General features: G+C 36.0%; 1 protein-coding gene across 1 annotated transcript in view; it reads left to right on the top strand.

Moving 5' to 3' along the window:
- Positions 1 to 19,844, top strand: part of LOC129226272 (uncharacterized) — a 34,840-nt gene extending 14,996 nt beyond the window's left edge. Inside the window, 12 exon segments of the mRNA XM_054860873.1 lie at positions 1,395 to 1,583; positions 1,942 to 2,051; positions 3,098 to 3,215; positions 4,081 to 4,288; positions 4,946 to 5,013; positions 5,893 to 5,973; positions 7,134 to 7,298; positions 12,760 to 12,854; positions 15,023 to 15,131; positions 18,467 to 18,492; positions 18,494 to 18,632; positions 19,684 to 19,844. Of these exon segments, the coding sequence (XP_054716848.1) occupies positions 1,395 to 1,583; positions 1,942 to 2,051; positions 3,098 to 3,215; positions 4,081 to 4,288; positions 4,946 to 5,013; positions 5,893 to 5,973; positions 7,134 to 7,298; positions 12,760 to 12,854; positions 15,023 to 15,131; positions 18,467 to 18,492; positions 18,494 to 18,632; positions 19,684 to 19,844 (1,469 nt within the window).
- Positions 19,845 to 23,001: the final 3,157 nt, after the last annotated feature.

The raw sequence follows: 23,001 nt of genomic DNA, 5'->3' as shown, positions 1-23,001 counted from the left end.
AACACATTTGCATTTGTGCAAAAACATTAAATGATAAAACTTGTGTTTCTAAAGCAAATTTCAGGATTGATTTTGAATAATGGATTTGGGGTCAAGATATGTGCCACTAAAATGCTGTTCTTGGCCGTAAACAGGGCTTGTTTACGATCCTTTTGCAGCTGGTGCTCTAGTTAGCAATTAGTAGTGGATCCTACTACGACAAGATTATGCAAATGAGAAGGTGACTTGAAAAACAAATGTTTCAGCAACATCTGTATAAACTAATTTCGGATATCGGACGACACCTGAAATCTATTAAGGAGTAAAGTAAGAAGGTAACATTCGTAACTAAATGTAAGGAGTAAAGCACTTACATTTGTGCAGAAGCAATGAATGACACAGCTACAATTTTTCAAAAATCGATATTACACTGCGTGATTGAGGTTTTCCGCTTGACACAGATAGTTGATCACTCTCATTTCGACTGACAAAGGGGTTTCACATAGTCCCCAAACGTGAACATAAACATTATTGCTAATTTTTGCTCTAATGCCTTGATATACAATGACGTTTCGGAGGCGTCAAAGAGACTGTAATGGCACATGAACGGCATGATATCTTGGTAACGTGAATCAGAAATGTCACTTGAAGTGGATGACGCCATGGAGACATCAATGACTACAATCACATGACCATGAAGTCGTCGAAACATCAGTCAGCAATGACAATTAGAGCGAATGACGCCTCGGAGACGTCAATGACTACAGTCGCATGACAATGAAGTCTTCAAAACATCAGTCAACAGTGACAATTAAGAGTGAATGTCTCAGAGACATCAATGACTACATTCGCACGTAAACTGAATGAAATCTTGGACACATCAGTAAATGATGGCACTTGAAGTGAGTGAAGTGAGGGAAACGTCAACAAAATGGCACTTAAAAATGAATGACGCTTCGGAAACGTCAGTCATCAGTGGCACATGAAATGAATGACTTCGTCTATACAGCACTGTACTCAATAATACACTGCTGTAGTGAAAAAGTTAATTCATCGTAAAGTAATCGCAGTTGTGATTTTATTAGTTTATTAGTGTGTGAGGAGGTAAAGAATGTTGGTTGTATCATAATGCACTGTTGTTTATGTATTTATATTTTGATGTTCCTTTTCGGTCAGTTGGAGTTGCTAACCATTCATTAAATATACTTAATATTTTATCCAACGGTTAGTTTTGTTTAGTATTTTATGTCGATGGACAACGCGACGTTTCTTTAGATCGTCTCAAAATCAACGTCTTACGTATTAGCAATGGTGCTTGCTTTTGCATGAAATATATCCCCGTCTTGTGGTACTTTTGCTGCATAATTTCAAGACAGCATGCTTCCGTCCTAAGTTTCGTTCATTTTCTTTTACAGGGAAGCAAGAAACAGACGGCAACATTCCTCCAGAGCACATCTTTTGTCCGATCAGCGGCAAATTCCGATTCACTTACACAGCTAACAAGGGCGAATTCCGATGCGACCAGACTCTTTCAGAAGTCTCCAATTGCCCTCTGAGCAACACCCTGGGCGTCAAATTCCGACAGTGTTCTTTTCCAGATATGGGTATGTAGTTTTTAATCCTTCATCACTTTATTCAGGCCATCTTAAGATTTGTGACACGCATTTTTTTTTCGTCTCTTCTAAAATCATCCCTTACCTCACAAGAATCATATTAATAAGAATTGATGAGCACAAAGAAGAAAAGCAAAAATGTTAATATTTCCACTGTTCGAGAAAATGAAGTTAGAAAACCAAAATTCGAGCCTTTCTTCGTTGTATAGTAAACTTTTTGGTGATTTTTTGCCTTCTTCCTTATTTTTTTTTAACCTGTTTAAATAGAAATATAGTATCTTTAATTTCTTGGTTATTACTGGAATAAGACGCTTTGTTCAATTTGAGTAATTTAAATTTTTCTTTTCAGACGTGAGCTTTCGTTGCCTAGGTGACTGGGAAGGCTCTAATAACGATCGCTACCTTGCCCTTATGGATCTTAGGGCTCCTTCAGAAGACAGGCCAAAGTTTAGGTGTGGAGTAAGTAGATTTTGTTTCTTTCATTTGCAACAGACAAGACATTTTCTGTGAACTCTTAGCGTCAATAGAGACCAAAGTTTAGTTTTCTTCTGCTGAAGCCGGATAGTAGTAATAATATTTGTTTTTATTTATTTAATAGGAATTTTCTTTTAAAAATAAATACAATTTACCGATATATCTGTGCAATGCATTTCCTTTTGAGTTACATATTCGCCTCAGGGATATCGTTATGTGGAATGATATTAAGAGATGTAAAGTCATTAAATTACGAGTGACTGCAAGAAATGAAAATATCAATATGGATAAAGGTAAACTTTTTTGTTCCAGCTGTGGCGTAGCAAAAAACTCATCATAGATGGAGTCCAGTTTAAACTTAGTCAGATCTGTTATTTTTGGAAATGTAAATAAGAGCAGCCGTAACTTGATTTTTATTTTATACAAGTAGTCAAACATACATAAAATTTATTAAATGGTGAAAAAAGTTTTTAAAACAGAACAAAGTAACTTTATTCTTCATTATTGGAATTGAATTCTTGAGCTTCAATGACTCGATTCGAACCCGGTGACCTCTCTCTTTCTTACACCACTGATTACAGACATTTCTTTATTCTTATATGACTTCTTTATTTGAAAAAAAAGTAAATCATAATGAATAAAAATTTACCTGGATGTGTAGGCAGAGAAAAACCCAACACATCCTCTTTGCAAGAATAATCAATGTGTGCAGCAAAATTGTTTGAAACTAAACCGAAACTGGGCTTCTGACTGAAAGCCTATTCAGTAAAAAGAGCAGCATTGGCATGCGTGCATCCACGCATGCAAGTATGCACACATCCAAGTACACTGTTATTCTAAAATAGAGAGACTAGATGTGACTGACAAAGACATTTAAGTCAGTCAACATCCAGTTACACACCTAAATTTTGCGGATACAATATTTTAGATTTGATGTCAATGGTTAAGATTTTCTTTACCCTCAGTTGGAAATTTAATAAAGTAAATTGCTTTTATGGCCATGTATTTATTTTTCTCCTTCTGTTTTCCAGATGTATCGAGTGGACCCTCTGACTGGCAGAGTGTTCGTGTCCCTTTCGGCCGATTCGACGTGTTTCAATTGGCTACGATCGGCAACTGATGGATACGAATCTCTCATCCTTACTCCTTGTAAGTAGTTTTCAATTAAGGGTTGTTTTGAATTCATCTTTCATTAGAAATTCTATTTAGTTTTAATTTCTGTATTTTTTAATTACTTTCGCTAATTTAAAAATTCTCGACATTACAAAGAAATTCTTTAAAAATAAGAGTAACGGTTTTAAATTAGCAGCTGAGGAGATTTTGCTTCAGAAACTGTTTTTTACGGAAGTCAGAAACACCCCCTATTTCACGTTACCAACTCAGATGTTGGAAGAGTCAGTTGTGGTCAACTGCTCCAAAACCGTTAAAAACGGTTATAGGACATTTGATTCATAAAGTATTTGAACACAATGTGGGCAGATAACATTATGGATGGTTTAGGAGTGGGAAAAGGGGGGGGCTGTTCGTGACCCCCCATGACACACCCCCTTGTGTCCGCCCCTGAATTGCTCCTGCTCCAGCCTGTAAATTGAAAATCGTTTGATAAAACAACTTAAACTTGATGTTAGAGGGTTTTTTTTTTTTTTTTGGTTAATTTGCTTTTAAAGTGTTAACAATAAAGCTAAATAGAAAACACTAGGGAATTGCAATTCACTAAAAAACGATTATCAGTCACAATTTGAAAATATGGGACAAAGGAGGGTCTTACAAAAAAAAAGTGTCCTATTAATTCAAACTCTGAGTCAGGCCTTCATTTTGCCTCATTTTTATTCTGGCAACGCCTGCATTGAACAACTTATCGGTGCTCCTACAAGGATTCGTTAATATTTTGCTTCCATTTGTAACCGTGACGTCTCGAGGATTACAAAATCTGATCCCGTTAACGACCTTTGAATTCCAATAACAATAATTTTCAATCTCAACAATCTTAGTTTATTTTTTTTGATTTTGACAGTTCCCGAGAAGAGTCCACCCAGCCCGGTGCTCCACGCCCACTGTCGTTTCCCAGAATGGGTGCAGGGCAGGTGGGAAGGGATGCAAGTATCCAGCAATGTCCTGGTCTACAAGGACAATGTCCGCCTACAGAGGTATTCGCTGACCTGCTTGAGAAGGGAGGAGGGTACCCCGGAGGACAGATTCGTCGTCTTTTCTTCAACGCACTGGTGAGTTTGATTTAGTACCATTATCCTTCAAGAGATTATACCAGAAAAATAGTACAGCATAAGTATATTAAGACTTACTACTGTTGGGTACAGAAATTTCACGGGCAGAAGAAGAAAGTTTCACTTCTAAGATGTTCTTAGTTTACTGAAACTTGTTGTAACTTAAAGATAATTACATGTTTATTTTCATCGACTTCATTTTCTGCGACTTTGACTTTTCAATATTGTTTGAAACTACATTTCAACCTCGATCTGCTAAGTATGTACCACATTAAGTTCGTATACTGTTTTTTTTTTTTTTTTGTAATAATTTAATAATTATTTCATTGATTAGATTTATTAACTCGATGCTTTAGAGTTCAAGTGTCGTAGCTTAACTAGTTTATGTTAAATATTTCAGGTTCTCGATAAAATATCATTTTTTAACGCAATCCTAATTATGCCAGCTTAAAGTAAGAAATTTGATCAAACCCATAGCTATCGCTTACATTTAACTTTTACACATGATGAAAGTAAAATTTCTCTTAATATTTCAACTGAAATGCTAAGAATTCAACGTGTGCCAGCTGTGACAGTTGATATCTACGCACGAGAACCACTTATTTATTTTATTTCTTTATTTACTAATTTCATTTATAGTTTAATTTCTTTTTCCAGCGGGGAAGAATCGTACAACTGCGTTTGGCTGAAAAGACGAAGCGTCAACGTCATGGAATTTCAAATAGGTAAGAAATTTCTCAGATATTTATCCATAAAAGTCCATAAAAGTCCTTAAACATTTACAGTAAAATCCCATTTTAAGAAATTCAAGGGACCGCAAATTTTTTTTCGTTCTAACGAAATTTCTTTGTAGTGGAATTCAAGTGATGTAATGGAAGTAAATTAGGACAGAAAATTTGTTTTTTTGAAACGGATTTTTCGTTGTATCGGTATTCGTTGTAACAAGATTTTACTGTACGACTAATCCACCGGTATACTACTGAGCACATTGATTGGTATTAATTTCAGCAACTGATGCAATGAAACTCATCACAAGTCCTAAAATCAGACATTCCCTCCCCCCATGGACACAGTTCTAAACTGTAGACTGTCCTCTCTGTAGACTCTTTATCCGCACCTGGTCTAGACTAAATCTTTATATCAGGTCTGCTGAAATCGCATGTACAGTATTGTACAGTTTTCAACAGAAAAAAAAGCGGTTAGACATTTTGTATTATTTAAAAACTGTTGATACATATGTGAATAAAATTAAATGTAAATTTTAAAAGAACGATAAAATCCTCTATAATTCATGACCAGGGGCGTGCACAGAAATTTTAGGGCCCGTCACAAATGACTTTTACGGGCTTCCCTCCATATTGTTTGCCTCTACGTCTCAACACATATTTCAACTCTCATTTTTAAAATCTTGGCCCTCCTTCAGGCCCATACCAACAGGTGTCCCTTCTCCCCCCCCCCCTGTGCACGCCCCTGTTCAGGACTATAAAATCAAACACGTGACTCATGTGTAAAGTTAAGCACGAAATTTGGCTTCAAAATTATTTACAACTTTACTAAAGAAGAAATTCCTTCTATAATAATGAGTTTAATTGAATTTGTTACAGGTTCACAGCCAAGTCCCCTCTATACGGATAAACTGTGTCACGACCTTCAGTTCATCGATGATGCCTGGACCACCCAGGGAAGTAAGTTCAATCATTTATTTCTTAAATTTGATTACAGGAAACTAAGTTATTGGAACTTCCCCATTTTACAACTTAGATCTTTAAAATCTGCGGGCTAGATAGAAATCATGCAGGCATTTTGTGATTATTTTCTCAAACTAAAAGTTTAATGTTGACAACTGAATTAGCTTTATGGCTTGACTAAAATTATCTAATTTTGCACTAAAATTATCTAATTTTGCAACTTTCACTCAATTTAGACTATGTTTTTAATATGATGAAAGTGTCTCCCCTAATTAGCATCTGTAATGGGGTCGTTTCCAAAATTTTAAAAGTATTTTTTTTTCTGAAAGAGCATGCTTAAAAACATAGAATCTGACCATTTTTTAAATAATTTGTTCAAGTTTATTATTCTTAAAAAATTACTTAAATCGGTGCGCTTTCATTGTTTACGTTTCTGTCGTGTGACATCACACATGATGAAATGCCATTTAGTGTTGCCATTCACGGAGAAAAATATTTAATTCGCATCTTTACTCACGTGTATTGGCAACGATATGGTTGATAGCAATCATAGAGCGCACTATTTAACTCGCTTCTTGATTATCATAATGTGGAAACGTGGTAGAAAGATGCGCCAAATTGCATCATTTGTGACGTCATAAAGACCACGCCTTGTTTTCAAAATCGGACATTTTTAAAAAAATAATTAAAAGATAACTGTTGGAAAAATGAAAGTATTTTCTGGGTCCATGTTATTTTTTTTACTCATTCTATAAATTTCAGTGACTAAAAGTAGTACTTTTGACTGAAGGAAACAACCCCATTATGATACTCGAAACAAAAAAGCAGCGAATGAGTGAATAATTCAGTGAAAAATGAAGCAACTTAGAATATATAGAAAAACCGAAAGCGAATTTGCAGTATTTTAATAAGCAAACTTCTGTAAAATATAAGTAGTTGATTGCCGATATAAACTTTAAAAGTTCTCAATTTACCGAAACATTTACTTATAAACAATTTCGATATTTATTGACCACTCAGCAGTCTAAAACACTAAATTGTTATCTCAATTGATTTAGTCTGTGTTCCTATCTTATTTGTTTTCAATCATGCACATCGTTCATGATTATTGCACAATAAAAACAAATGTGAAGAATTTCATGAAACACATTTTTCAGGGCTCAAACCGACACAGATGTTTCCCTGCCCAATCACTGGCGACTACACAGGGGTGTTGCCAGAGAATCCCAAGTTCTGTGCCAAAGTAGCATCAGATTGTAACAATCCAGACGTCATGTTTTACACTGTCAGTAACTGCGAAAACAAGTCCCACGTATTTGAAGGTGAGTATTTGTTCATACTTTTGTTTGTTGTTAGGATGATAGTTCGACAACAGAAAAAAAGAGACGCAACCCAAAACATATTTTTTAAACATATATTAGGAGCCGAAATATGTTTTGTTGTAATACTTTCTCTCGATAAAAAGTTTTTTCGGTTGCAGTAATCTAGACTAGATGACATATTTTTTTGTCGAAATTTAATTGTGAAATCATTTGACTTTTTCCGTGATTTAAATAATCACATCGACAAACATTTGTTGATCAGTTATTACAAGGGGGCCCACCTAGGGGGTGGTTGTGACGCAGACTGTGGCACTGAAATTTTTTAGGGGGGGGGGTGTTTTGATGAGTATTTTCCTATTTTTTGGGGGGGGGGTCTTTGCGATGTTAAGGGGGTGCGCCCTTGCTCTTAGGGGATGGGCACCCCTGATTATTAGTTGAATTAACATTCAATTAAATCAGGAAAAAAGAAAAAATCCCACGGCCGAATAGAAATTTTGTCACAACAAGCCAGACAAATCAATTGGGCCTCACTGGAATAGAACAATCAAAGAAAGTTCTGTTACAACCGCACACCTTCTTTTGTCATTACATTAGCCAACAACTGGAGTATAAGGAACGGCACCAGTAACAGATAAGGGTCCAGTAATAGACATTCGTAAGTTTGGATTTAAATAATAATAACTTTAGGCCGGTAAAACGGATGTTTATGAAATACACCGCCAGCTCAGTCAATTCCAGCCGAGGACTGCAGTTTCGTGCTTATTAGCACTCATCAGCGCGGCATAGGACTAACTGAGCTGGAGGTGGAAAACCTCTTAAGGAAGCCAAGAGTGCCAAACAAACTGGTAGCTAATATAGAATTAGCACTGACCAGACGAGTGAACGAAACAATGGTTCGGTTCAGCTCGAATATTGCAGGCAAGGCCGGTATATTCAGTAAGTTACCGCCCTATAGCTTTGAGTGCTAATAAGCACGAAACTGCAGTCCTCGGCTGGAATTGACTGAGCTGGCGGTGTATTTCATGTATTTCTGCCTTAGCCCTGGCTATAGGGCGGTAACTTACTGAAAAACGGATATTGCTGCGAATGAATACGGTGCAACCATCCAGTGTTATCAGAGTGAATTTTGTGATCCAGTTGGTATTTACAAGGCAGTGGTGGAAGATTATGAAGAGCTACCACTATGTCTGACGGCATTTCATGTTCATTTGAATTTAAGAAGGTTTTAGATCTAAAAATAAAGAACTTTTGCAAATTTTGAAGAAAAAAGGGGAATTCTGTCCATTACTCATCCTATCTGTTACTAGGTGTCATCAGAATTGTTGGTGTCTGGCATTGGGGGGTTTGACCGATTTTCGAAATTGAGCGTATAAAAATAGAATGAACTAGTTCAGAGGATCCAGAAGCAGCCAAACGTTAGATGGGATGTAGTTACATAATAGAAAAATAGTTTTCAAATTCTAAATGCATTAAAAGGCTCAGAAAATTGAGTTAACCTGAAAAAGATTCCTTAACCGTGTCTGTTACTGGTGCAGTTACCCCACGGATAGTGTAAACTACCAAAACGAAGGAAGTATATCTGTAAGGTGTCAGTTTTATATTAAAACCATAAGGAACGATCGAAATGGTTAACATGAAGCGATAGCTCGAGAATCGCGTTCTGACGAATCTTTTTGTACTCAAAAACCGTGAAGGCGGCGAGCATCAAGCTGATCCAAGAGATCCATTGGAAAGAAATAATACACTTCCTTATGACTTTTAACAAGAGAACGACAAAACAACCTCAACACTCCACCGCGCGAACAGAAAGCCGCCGATTTTATCCGCACTTTCGACAAGATCAGGTACAAAAACATCGAATGCCCCCTCCCCTCGACATTAATTGTTCAACGATGTGTAACGATTTGTAATTAACCTGTCTACCGGGCAGCCTGTTCTTTTTGCCACAACATATCTTCGAACATTCTTGTGGAATAGGAGCTGTCAATGCAACAAAGAACTTACTTGATGAGTTCAGTCTTTCTGCACATGCGGCATCCTGTTCTAATTTCGGCGTCCTCTGCTCCTTCTCCATCCCGGGGAACTTTTCTGTACTTTCTTTTCTTGTAATTACTTTTTTTTTTAAATTTCCGGTGGTTTTCTAGCATTTTTTCTGGCCAAAGGAAAAACAATGTAATTAGTTACCTACAAATCGAAACATAAAGAAAAAAAGATAACTATTGTGTTGATGTGACGAACAGCTTAAGGCAAAAAAACGCTATAAACATTGCTCAAATATATTGCATAGTTTCTTCGTGAATTCTTCAGTGAGTCGAACTCTCTAAACAAAGCTATATTCCGAAGTTGAACAATAAACTTAAGAATTAACAAAGAAAACTAAGTAATAGGATTTTACCATTTACAGTCTGTTGCAAGTAAAACTACTCATAGGTTCTTACTTGCCAAGTAGCATTTTATTCAGACAATTCTTTACCAAGTAGATAGAAAGTAATATTTTGCTGACTAGTAACAGAAAATTAATGTTTATTTCAATATTCTGTAAAGACACTCATTGCCAATTCGTTGGAGTGTGAAGTCTGTTAAGATGACCGTATTTCTCTGGGGTAGATTCTGCCTTAAGTCTTGCAACAAGTCATCCAGGGAGTGTAACCAAAGAATGGTGTAACATTCATGTTCGGGGTTAAACGAACAAGAACATGTTTTCGAACGTGCTACGGGTGCTATGTTCAAATCTGTGTTAGATGCTACTTGTCCAAGAAATTGTAACAAAACTTCAAATCTAGGACAAAAATGATATGAAACTTTGCATTGTACTTTAACATTGGTTTGCTCATTTATTGCTCTGCACGAAGGAATCCGATTTACTCTTTTTGTTCTTAGAAACAAAAAAAAGAGTGAAACGCACATGCATTTCTTGCTGCAACAATTGTGACAGTATGCAATTAATCATTTAAAGAAAAGTACTCGTGCTAGAGATGGAGAAAGAAACACATTCTAAGATGAAGATGATGCCTTGATAGAAAGGCATAGGAGGTTATGTGTACAGACGGCAGATTCCTGATGCAATTTATACTGCGCAATGTAATGTTTTTTTTCCCCCACAACTTCTTGCTGAAATGAAGAAGCTCAAACTGAAACCTCTGCCGTTGGGGAGAAGCAATAGATGAGAAAACAATATTATTATAGCCCGGATAGCAAAAGTACTGCTGACACATGTTCTGAGGTTAGATGGTGCACCTTCATTAAAGCATCAAGTTGCGACTTTTGTGATACTGTAATTCATCCGAGTGAAGCCCTTGATATATTTTTTTAAAATACAGTCGAGCCTGCTTATTGGAGTATCGGATAATAGAATATCCCGCTTAATGTAATTTCAGTGCATTTCACCGTTGATGCATCCCGTTTAATGCAATGTCCCGCTTATTAGAATAATTTTTCGTGGCAAATTGCCTATTCCATTAAGCGGGCTAGACTGTAACTCTTTCTCATTTCAACTCATTGTCACTCTATTTCACGACGGTTCAAACTGGTTTTGCTACAACCTCTGTAGCATCACTAAATGTCTTTCTTTATGCTGCTTTGTGGCATAATTATTCTGCTACTTTACAATAATAGTAAATGAACGGGTTCCCGAATCTAAAGAACATGTGAAAGAAGCTCGGACGTTGTACTTTTGAATCCAGGACCGACCCTAACGAAACTATTCTTCTGCAGTAGCTGGCAGCGGAATCTAACGAGATCCGAAAAAAAACCTTCATCCTTGATGTCCTGTCTCACTTGACTGCCGATTAGCATAAGAGGAGATCTAAAAGGGAGAAAAAACCGATTCTTTGGAGTGTAACCGCAACCTTCTTGTTGGGGCAACAACTCCTGCACGCTTGGCTGGCCACTGGCCAATCATTGTCATCAGGGGCTCTACCGACCGGAGAAGGATGGCACCATGGAATGCCCAGAAAAAAGCGAAATTTGTATCATTAGGCGCTTTCATGAGTGTCGCTTTTTGGAGAGAATGGAAGCCAACTGGAAATGATGTCCGATTGCCATTTAAACGGCGTGCTTAGCGCTCGAGGTGAATTTTGCTCTGCTGTTGGGAGGATTCTAGCCTTTACCAAGAGAAAAAAAAAGCAATTCAGTAGATATAAAATGCAGCCATTCTGCAAAAAACAGCCTTCGAAATCGGCAACACATGCTGACGTTAGTTCACGATGCAAAAGTGACAAGATACATCCTATATATACATTCGAAAGTTACAAGTTACACTACATTCTATTATACTAATCTCTGAGAAGTGTGCAATAATTCCTCACAAAATGGGACATATTCAGGGGAACCTGGACCCCAAGAGCAATTGTGCAATACCTAATACTACTGAACAACTTCCTCCAAAAGCAAGCCCCACCAAAAATGGTGGAAAATACAGTCTAAAATACCTACTACAAATGTTTTAGGTGTCCTCCCTCATGGGATTTGTGAGTCCTATTAACGCAAATTAGGATCTGCGACGGTTTCAAAACGGGGCTCAAGGCCACTATCTCCTCCCTCCTACATTCCTCCACCCTGTTTTATAGGTCCCATAACTTCAAAGTGGGGCTCCTGGTCTGATTTAAGTGGAAAAATTTCTCCAAGCCAGTGTAAAAGTAACCTACCCTTCCCCCTCACCATATTTATAAGTGCCTCCATTGTCTGCTTCACTGACTACATGAACTCAAAGTGGGGCTTCAGGCCTGCCTTAAATCAGAAAATTTCTCCAAGCTAGTGTAATAATAATGAACTCCAATCTAATGGTGAAAGTCCGGATTCCTGTTTCGTGAAACGAATACAGTGGCGAACCCTGGATTTTGCTCAAAGTGTGATGGAAGTCAAGTCATTTCTAAATTATACGGCCGTGAGGCCGTGAGCGAAGGTGTTTTTTTTTTTTTTTTAAATTTCTAGTGAAATTACGTAACAACTTACATCAAGGGGACGTAATTAGGTCATTGGCACGGGAATGTAATTCAATGAATGCAATGAAAATTAAATTGGACCTGAAAATTGCATTCGTTGAAACAGGTTGCGTTGGTATTTGTTGTAACGGAAGTTCACAGTAATATCATAAACACATGTGATGGAAAATCCACTGAAGTCCTACAGTGACACTAGTATTTCGCCAAATCGTTTTTTCTTTCAATTCGAACTCTTATTTTAAATTATGAGCAATTTTTATTAAACAGCATATGCTTTAAAGTGGTAGTGTACTAGAATTTAACTACTTCTCTTTGCCTTCGACTTTTAACCCTTATTCAAAAATGTGATCAATTTTACTAGAACAACTAGTGGTTTGAAATGAAGTGAGAGTGTACTAGGACTTAACTATTTCTCTTGCTATTAATTTGAACAATTATTTGAAATTCTGGTCAGTTTTAGTTCAACAGTTTGCTGTTTGAAATGACAATGCATTGATTGATTTCTTCTTTGTCGGCAGAGCGTGAGTACCGCTGCTTGGGAAGCTGGGAGTCATCTTCCGGAGTAACCTTCACATACACCCAAAGAAGAGAAATGGAAGGATTCCAATGCTTCGTGAGTATTTATTAAAAATTATTTTTGTCTCAGTGCAATTGAGAAGTTAAAAAAAAAGGGCCATCACATTACATTAAAAAAAAAAACTGACTGTCCGTTTATGACATTCAGAGACTAGTTTCATCCTTGTTATCTCTGCCTTGAATAGTCGAACCGCGCCGTTTCCTGCACTGGTCTCTCGCTGGTGTGCTAAATTCATTTTAGCTACCAGTTTGTTGGTGATCTCAGCGTCAATGAGAGAACATATCCCTCCAACTCGGTTATTAACTATTTCAGACTGACTATGACAAGGATGAAACTGCAATCTGTGAATTTCATAAACGAGCCATCGATACATTGCATGAAGTTTTGCCATAGCCCTTGCTTAAGGGCGGTAACTTAATGCTTCTGACCATCACATTAGCTCGATAAAACCAACAGCTTGAAGAAATAAATCTCAGAAAAAACACTTAGAAAAAAATAACTTATCGTTTTTCATAGAAAAAAAATATATAATTAGTTGTTTTTACTCGTTTAGTTTCATGTGGGGATTTTTTTTTTACATTTTTACACACAGAGAGCACTTTCATTGCACGGGAGGAGATCATCATTTGTGGTATTTTACTCAAATAACATTTATATGAAATGCAAAAGAAACATTATGCAAATGAAGTACAAATTTAATTGTGTAACTAACGAAATGTTCAGCATGTACTACCATGAATTTTGAACAAATTACAGCTAAAACTTCATTCAAGTAATTTCAGCAAGTTACCGCCCTATACTGCCGTGTGCAGGTAAACGGCAGTATCTGCAGAAATGAGTTTTCGAGATATTTGAAGAAACGCGTTTTGGTTTCAATACTAAGAATAGGGAAATGTTGGAATCAGACGTCTTTTTCGTACCTTTTTTTCGGTGGAAACCAAATAAGCGAGCTTGTACAGTAAAGATAACGTACAATAGATGAAAAAATGCAAAAAAAAAAATGAAAAATAAAAAAATTGTAGTTACTGCCCTTCACCTGCACACGGCAGTATAGCCAGGGCGAAGACAGAAATACATAAAATACACCGCCAGCTCAGTCATTCCATCCGAGGACTAAGCTGGACCGTGAATGACTGAGCTGGTGGTGTACTTTATGTACTTCATTTACGTAGTTGGTACTTTGTAGAAATACTAGGATCTCATTTAATCCGAGCTCGATATAAACGTGTTCAACTCAACAATAATCGAATTTTGGTTAAATTTTATTTTCTCATTGCGGCAGATAAAAAAGGATTTTTAGTCAGATAGTAACCATCTAATGCTGGAAATTTATCCTTATTTTAAGTCAACTTTAAGTTCGATTAAAGTGAAAAATTTTCATCTACATTGTTGTATTAAGTTGGCTTATTAATCTAAATTAATAGAATTGAATTTTATTGATCGAATTTAATCGAATAGCTGTCCATTAAAGTTGTGTTACCTCAGGTAATTAAGTTTCTCTTTAGCGTTCCCGCTCAAAAAGTAGAATTACTGCCATTATAAATTGATAATCTTTACTAATAATAAAGCTTAAAGTCTCTCTGTCTGGATGTCTGTAGGATGTCTGTGACGCGCATAGCGCCTAGACTGTTCGGCCGATTTTCATGAAATTTGGCACAATGTTAGTTTGTAGCATGGGGGTGTGCACTTCGAAGCGATTTTTCGAAAATTCGATTTTGTTCTTTTTCTATTTCAATTTTAAGAACACTTTCCGGAGCAAAATTATCATAAGGTGGACAAGTAAATTACGAAATTATCATGACGTGGAACGGGAGAGCGAATGATCATAGCCAATTGGCGAGAAATTCGTCATCCATTATTTGTAAATATACAGGCGAACCGAATAACCTTTTAATTTTCAACTACGGGCAAAGCCGTGCGGGTACCATTAGTTTATTTATAAAACGCTGGTTCAATAACTAACAACTGAAATTTTAAAGTTAACTTAATACTGCTGCTATTAACAACGACAAATTATGTGTTGCCACTACAATTAAAGTTAACTTTTAAAACTAACAAATATGTTACGAATCGAATAAAATTACTTCTATTTTAACAGTTGTTACCATGTGTGATTATTATTCACTAACAATTATTATCATGAACTTAAACATGATTTTTGATCACTTGAATTATAATTATTTTTCTTTTGTTTCTTTTACCAGTCAGGGAAAGTATTGCAGAGTGGCAGGGAAGCGTACATAAAAGAAGCAGGGCACAGCTGCAAAAGGGGAGAGGACCCGATACTGTTTGGAATGAAAATAACCAAACTTGGTAAGTCTTGTATGCGCTAAAATTTTCTTTTTTGGTTTTTAATGTGATGAATTACTTATTTCTCATAAAAGTTTTACTTAAAAATTCAATTAATGTCTTTAGAGATGAAACTATTAGATTGATTTATATTAGTTACTAGCATTCCCGTACCCGGCATTGCTCGGGTAATGGAATTAGCAGGGGTTAACAGTGCTTGGTGCACCTAGTTTCGAAAATCGCCTTTAATAATTACTTATTACATATAACTTTTTCTAATTTGGGGAGTATCCAGGGGAACCTGGACTCCTTATATATATATGTCCTTGTCCTTAACCGATCTTTAACTGTTATTAACGATCCTTTTAAAGTATTGATTATCTTTGCAAACAGAGGTCATCCACATTTTATTGTTATACCTATGTTTATGCTAGAACTTCTTTGTATACAATATTTTATTATTTTTTTTCTGGTGCTAAAATTATTAAACTGCTTGGTGAACTGGCTTTGGAGCAAGCTACATAACATTGGTCGTGTGAAAAAAAGTCTTCTCTTAAATCGATCACTGCTACTTGTAATGTCTGTCCTTGTGACTTATTAATGGTTATTGCAAAGCAAACTTTAACATGAAACTGCACTCTTCTAAATTCAAAAGGATAGTCCGCCTGTGATGATGTTCTTAAAAACTTCGTTTCTAGTTTTGAAAAATATAAAAGCAAAAGACAGGAACATTATGATTTGACTTGAGAAAAGCCTCCAAGAATCACGTGAGAAACAAAAACAATATCAAATTTATAGTTCGCTATCGACCAAAAGTTGAGATGAAGTACTGAATAATGATTTGAATGGAGGAAAGCCTTCGAAAATAAGAGATTTGAATTTCAATGACAGGTTTTTAATTTCTCAGAAATTAAGGGGTTTTAATTAATTTCTCCCGAACTAATTGAGATTTCGAAAAATCCTTTCTTAGTGGTTACTTTTGTAATCATGCGGACATGCTTGCCAAATTTCAAGTCTGAAGCTTCAGCAGTTTCGGCTGTGCGTTGATATATACATATATATATGTATATATGTTATCTCAGGACATTGATTTTTATATATTAAGATTTTAAAATCTTTGTAACCTTATAAGTGCTTTTAAATAATAATGCATTTGTAGGGTAAAACTTGTAAAAATCGAAGCGTTTTTTAAATGTTTCGGTTATATGTAGTTATCAGGGGCGGATTCAGAAATTTTCATAAGGGGGTCAAGTTTCAATGACCAACGTTATGCCGCCTACATAAAAATGTATCAATTAAGCACGGGTGTCCATTCATCCTAGGGTTATTTGCACCCATCCCCCCCCCCGCCCCTAATGAGAGAAAAACCCTTTACATTCCCCCCCCCCCCTCGCTAAGATTTTCAATGGCGTAGCCTGCGCCATGGATCATATTCTCTCAAAATTTCATCAAAAGTCATATTTCTTTAAGCTAGACAGGCTAGTCACGTTACCATAAGCTTTGAACATATGAGATTACAGCTATGAAATAGCTGAAAAAAGAACACACACGCACACATGACATGTGGTTTGAGGTGGAAGAGGAAAAAACGTTAAACTCAATCGAGATGGAAAATGTACAAAATCTCAAAATAGCTATAGTCAGTAAATTAACCAAATCAATCCTGTAAATTACGACGCGCTGAGAAGAAATACCTAACAAAATCAAGCAAAAAAAGGTTAAAATTGATTCCTCTTGATAATTTTTTGGATTTAAAGAATTGAAATTTAAAAATAATCTTAATAAAATTCGTTTCACAGGGGGGTCAGCTAACCCTTTGACCCTCCCCTGAATCCGCCCTTGTGTAGTTTTCATTTATACATCGGTTCACGTCAGTCCGCATGAATAAATGATGCTTTATTGTATAACAAAAACAGGAAACATTAAGTTAGATAAATACCTTTATGCATAAAATGTAAATAATTACAACGTCAAATTGCACAAATTAGATTGCTGCAGACAGGTGTTTCGGCGTTGCAAGGAACGCCTTTTTCAATGTAAAAGAAATGAGCTTACAGATGTGAATGCCAAAGAGAGAAGCTCATTTCGATTTGGAAGAAAAATGTTTTCGAAAGCTAAAAGAAAAAAAATCATTTTCAAAAAGCTACTGACGGGGATTCCCTCGCTCCCAAAAATAGCTAATTTACTTGAATTGGTTAAGAGTTATTTTTTTTCATTCATCCCTCCCCCCTCCTTGAAGGACCCCAAGTTTAGGTCCGATTTGTGTTACTTTTGACGGAAGTAACATTGTGTTCATTTCAAAACTCTTTCTATACTTGGACCAAATAATAAAAATTAAGAAAAAAAAAACATGTTTTGCAAACTACATGCAACATTTATTCATTTTACATTATATTAGGACAGCAGGTTTCGTAATAACGCCCCACGTGTCTATGCAAGCGCCGAAGGGCGTCGTTATCCTAACGCCACAGACCCCCCCCCCCCCCCGCGATCATGAATTGCGAAGACAGCTACATTCTAACTTCTGAAGAGCAGAACCCCCCGAAACATACCGTTAAAGCGAGAAGCAGTTAAGATGATAATGTCAAGGCTGGATTCAATCCCACGCTGCTTTTTCGAATGACGCTGCACATGCGTGGGAAGTTGACCAATTTATCTCTGTTGGATTATTAATTCGTGGACGTGCTCTCGTGTGGGGACTTGGACAGAAACTTGGCAATGAAGATTTTTCCGACAAATATTATCATAATCATATGAAATGTTTTGTAATCGGAAAAAGCAGGTTTTTCCGGGGGACGAACTGGTATCTTTGTCTAAGATTTTAATTATGGAACAGCACTACAAGAAATTGCTTTTTTTTTTTTTGACTCTTTCCATGCCTAAACTATTGAATATAAATGGAATAAGTTAAAAAATATGGGTTTCCCTGCAGCATTGCATTTTTAAGGAAAACTGTGAAACAGGACTTTTGAAAACTCTTGTCCTGCCCTTTATTTCATTTCCTTAAGAATAATAGTAATAGTAATAAATAACGATAACTATTATTATTAGTAGTATTATTATTACTATTGCAAAATAGGCATACTTCGTCAATTGATGCATCATTTATTCGTCAATGATTTCTTCACTTAATCCTTCTATTCTGCATTATTTTTCATTTTATTCAATCTGCTACAAAACTGTACATCTCTTTTATTGCAGAAATTAATTAACAAAATTTTAATTATTATAGAATATACCAACAAAACCCATAGAAACAAATATATAAATAAATACATCAGAAAAAAGTTAACTTAATTTTTTCCATTAACCAAAGATTGTTAATTATTTCTGTTAATATTCAACTTTTTCTGTTTCAGCATCCTGTCCTGATTTAGGATTGTCCCGTATCACACGGGAATCGGTATCCGACTGTAGGTCCTGTCTCTTCCAATGACCCCTTCTACAGGCCGGTTCCTAACGACCCCTATTGGTACCAGAAGGAAAATGATGACATTGAACAAAAGGACCGAAAGTCTCCAACGAGTAAGTTGTTTATTTCTTTAACCTTAAAAACATGACTGATTTTGTAGCTAAATCAAAAACTGCTTAATTCAGGAGCTGCAGTTACCTTTTTTTTTGTTCTCATTTGACTGTTTTGAATTCCTATGATTTTATCCCCCTTCCCCCCGTCTTCCTCTGCACCACCACCGTCGACCGGGCCCAACGGATGCTGCTGCTCTAGCGAAAACTCTCCAGGTTGCGTCCATATCCTACACACACACGCATGCATACACACACACAGACACATACCCACGCACTCATGCCTGCACACAGACACAAACACACACGCCTAAATACACACACACCCTCCTGATCGCGAAAAACATAATTTGAATTCCCAGATGTCAAAATTCAAATTATTTTTAATTATTATTATTATTATTTTTTTTTTTTGGAACCAAAAAAAAAAAAAAAAAAAAATCAATGACTGGAAGTTTGATGTAGCAAATAAGTACATCTGGAGATACGGCAATGGATTCTGGGTGAAATCTTCGGTAGGACATCGTTGCCCCTTACTCATACCTTCGATAACTGACTTAATTATTGAGACATGTATCACCAGTCGACCACCTCATTTCAACGGTTTTCATGTAGAATCTTTGAAATGACATTCAAAGGGTGTATATTCAGTACATTTTATATGAAAAAATCCATTTAAAAATTTGCAATTATATTATGTTTCTAAGATTCAGGGAGAGGGGGAGTTGACTATTGCGTCAATCCCCCAAATAAAGAGCCTGGTCATCAGGCGATTTTATCCTGCTGTCTGTACAGTTCAACGATCTACCATAGAACTTTTAAATTTACCGATTTAACTAGCACAAACAGATTTTTATGGCCCTCCGCGACTCTCCGAATTTGAACACTCCCCCCCCCCCCCTCCGCCCTCAAATTTATACTCAAGATATCAGTTTTTTAAATATAGGTTCATTGTTATGTGTAATCAATTTGCTTTCTGACCATAATTTTCTAGTTCAAAATCAAAAATTTAAAATAAAAATTTCACTAAAACGCATTTCTTATTTTCTTACAGGATCAACAAAACATAAGGAAAATATCGTCAACAGGTCCTCAAGCTATACAGTCGATAAGATCCTACTTCTGTTTCTGCATTCTCTTCTGCTACGGGAATCCACAGGCACCGTTCAGAAAATGAATCAGTCTAACTTCAAGATGGCGGAAGCGAACAATTAGTGCTTTTGAAAAAGACAAATTCATCTATTGCTGTGTTGGCAGTGCTGGCAATTGCCAAGAGACTCCAAAGAATCGAATTAGTCATTGTTTCTAGAAAAACTGGACCTTCTTGATTGCAACGCTGCAATCCAGTCAATCCATAAATGTAGAGCTTTCATATTCACAATGACACTTTTATGTGATCATTTCGAAGATGGTGCAATCGTCTTCGGAACAAGACCGATTTTGTAGAAATGTTTTCTACAATTTCATTCCGGAACTGAACAAAAGAATATTAGTTTCTGAGCTTCCCGATGCACTTAATGTTCTAAGATCACATGCATGTGATGTATACAGTAAAACCTCGCTCCAGATCGATCCGATACAACGAAAAAGCTATCTACAATAACATTTTGAGGCAGCCATGAATTTGTGCACAACATACAATGGCGGATTTTCCATGTCGCTATTTCAAGGGGCCCCACGAGCATAGGAGCCTTGAAGGAAATTCAAAAATGCACCGGGTAAATATTTTACTTAGTGTTGTGATAGGCAGAGGGGCCCCCAAACTTATAAATCCGCCAACCATCTCCTGTGATTGCCGTGCAAATTATTTGGTAATTTGAAATATTGTAATGGAACACTTGAATTGTTCTCCAAGTATAATTCTTATTTCCAAATACTCTTATAATAGCAATTACATTTCAAACATCCAATCAAGGATGTTCAATGTTTTCTTCTTGGTGTCCAGTTTCCGCCTGTTGTGTGGTGTGTTTCTTCTTTTTTTTTCCTGAAAATTGTGTCATACACAAAAAAGCCACATAATTTTTTAAATCAAAAGTATATCACCTCTCGATATAACGATATATCTCTGCGATACATCGGTATATCGAGATCAATGATTGTATTGGGTTCTCTTAGGTACTGCATCGAGGTTTTACTATATATATAACGCCTATAAGTAAAGGTGGGTTTTTCTAAGTGCAAACATCGGTTAATGAGACCTACTATCTGTTGAAATCGTGAGACCTTACTAATGAGAATGAACCCATTGGTGGTTGCTCCGGAACCCATTGGGCCACTGGTGAATAACTCCTTTGGAATAATTCGTCAAAATTAAAGATCGCAGATATTAAAACACCAGCAAATGATTTCGTGATGCCAAGTGCAAGTGTCAAGTACTTAAGTGTTAAATGCTTGAACGTCTTTTCAGCGATGCTCAAGAGTTTGCTGAAGCAACCGAATTAACTCTTTTCAAATGACAGCCAAGTTTAATTTCGGTAAATTTTGCACTGAAAAACTGGATTTTTGTATTTTTCTAAAAAGGAAAATGATGGCCTAAATCATGCTGACGAAATGGTTGTGCTTCATAACAATCTTTCCATAACTGTGTTCTGGTTGTAAATCAGCGTGAAAATGAATATATTCAGGAATTAAGCAGTCAGGAATCACTCTGGTTGGGTCATCAGAAAATGCTCCTTATCACAAGTCAGTTCCTACGAAGTCCACAGCAATTGTTTAAGTCAACAATAAAGATCTCACTGATGACAAAATCTATTAATAAGAAGCCTCGGCACTGCTTGATTTACACGGCCCCCGCCATCTAAACGACGCCAGGATTATCGCCAAATTAGAACTCTACCGAAGCCTTGTACCGAAGTGGTTCGTCAAATGTGGAAAAAAGAAGTCAAAAGTTAAAGTGTTAGTTCGTCTACCCTTTTTTTAATTAATTCGACGATTTACCGAGAAGGCCGTGAAAATCTAAAAGTACCTCTAATTTTATGCACAAGCTTCTATGCTGTTCATAAATTAGTCAAATTTAAGCAATATTTTTATATTTTTGTGTGATATGAGTGAACTTTACTTGTATAAACATGCAAAAAATCGTAAAAAATATTTTATTGTTCATAGTAGTTTTAAACGTGTAAATTGTGTTAAAAATCTCGTTGAAGAGGCGAAATACGAGTTCCTAAGTCGAAGAAAAACCGTATGTGTAAAAAATATTTATTTTCAATTTGATACTTTGTAGAAAGTCGTGTAAAGTGTAAGTTTTGTCATTTAGTCTAGTTTGTTTGCATTGTAAATTTTTGTTTGAGAGTACTTGAATAAACTTATTGTTGAAGTGTATGATTGTGAATTTCTTTCCCCTTGTAAAAACCAATGTTCCTACTCTCAAATTTAAAAAAAAATGTCGAATTGAAAAAAAAAAAAAAAAATCCAGCATCTTGACCCTTAGCGCTCATTTCTATCTTGACGTCTTGAATTCAAATTATGGTTTTCGCAATCACGAATTGCGATAGAACCCTACTCGTTGGGTTTCTCGCTTCCACAAATGGGATGGAATGGAAATTGAGAAGAAATTCACACTTGTCAAATTATGACTAGGATTTGGTATTTAGGATGCGGTAACAAAGATATAGATATTATGGCCAATTTTCATTCTTATTCTTTTCGTAAAGATTACATTTGCAGCGTATACCATTATGATATTTTTATATCTTATCACTCTTAAACGATGGGAATTTAATCTGGAAATTTTGTATTTTGGTAAAGTTTTGCTGCTAAGTTCAGCTATGCAGATGTTTTTACTGAAAAAACCTAATTTTCCTCAGAAAAAAAAAATTATTTTTATTAAATGTAAAATTTGATTGAGTTAAGCCTTGAATGAACGCAGACGATTTTTAATCATGACGATGAAAATTATTTTCCCTAAATAAAAATTAAAAACAACGAGCTAGACTTACTCTCGTAGCCATGGTAATCTGAAAAATCATAGGAACATCAGAAACGGTCAGGTGCGATTAAATAAGCAATTCGTCATTTCTCAAAATAAATAAATAAATAAATAAATAATAAATAAATGAATAAAGAAACTCCCTGCTGTAATTATAGATTTGAATAGAGCAACATGAATAATAAATGGTGTTCAACAACGTTTTGACCCACAAAATTAGCAGATTATTACACACACTTGTTTCGAGGCTTCAGGGAACCTCTTTTGCAATGCAAATAGTGAGCTTTTGGAGGAAAAGACGTCCAGTAGCTTTTACTGGAGTCAAAAACGTTGTTGATCACCATGCACTTTTCCGCACAAAGGTATTTATTTATTTCTAACATGAATAATGTTATTATCAAGCATCACTTTCTGTTATTAGTTTTGTCGTAGGAAGGTAAAGAG

The sequence above is a fragment of the Uloborus diversus genome, chromosome 7, assembly GCF_026930045.1.
Source record: "Uloborus diversus isolate 005 chromosome 7, Udiv.v.3.1, whole genome shotgun sequence".
Lineage (NCBI taxonomy): Eukaryota > Metazoa > Arthropoda > Arachnida > Araneae > Uloboridae > Uloborus > Uloborus diversus.
This window is presented reverse-complemented; position numbering and strand designations above follow the sequence as displayed.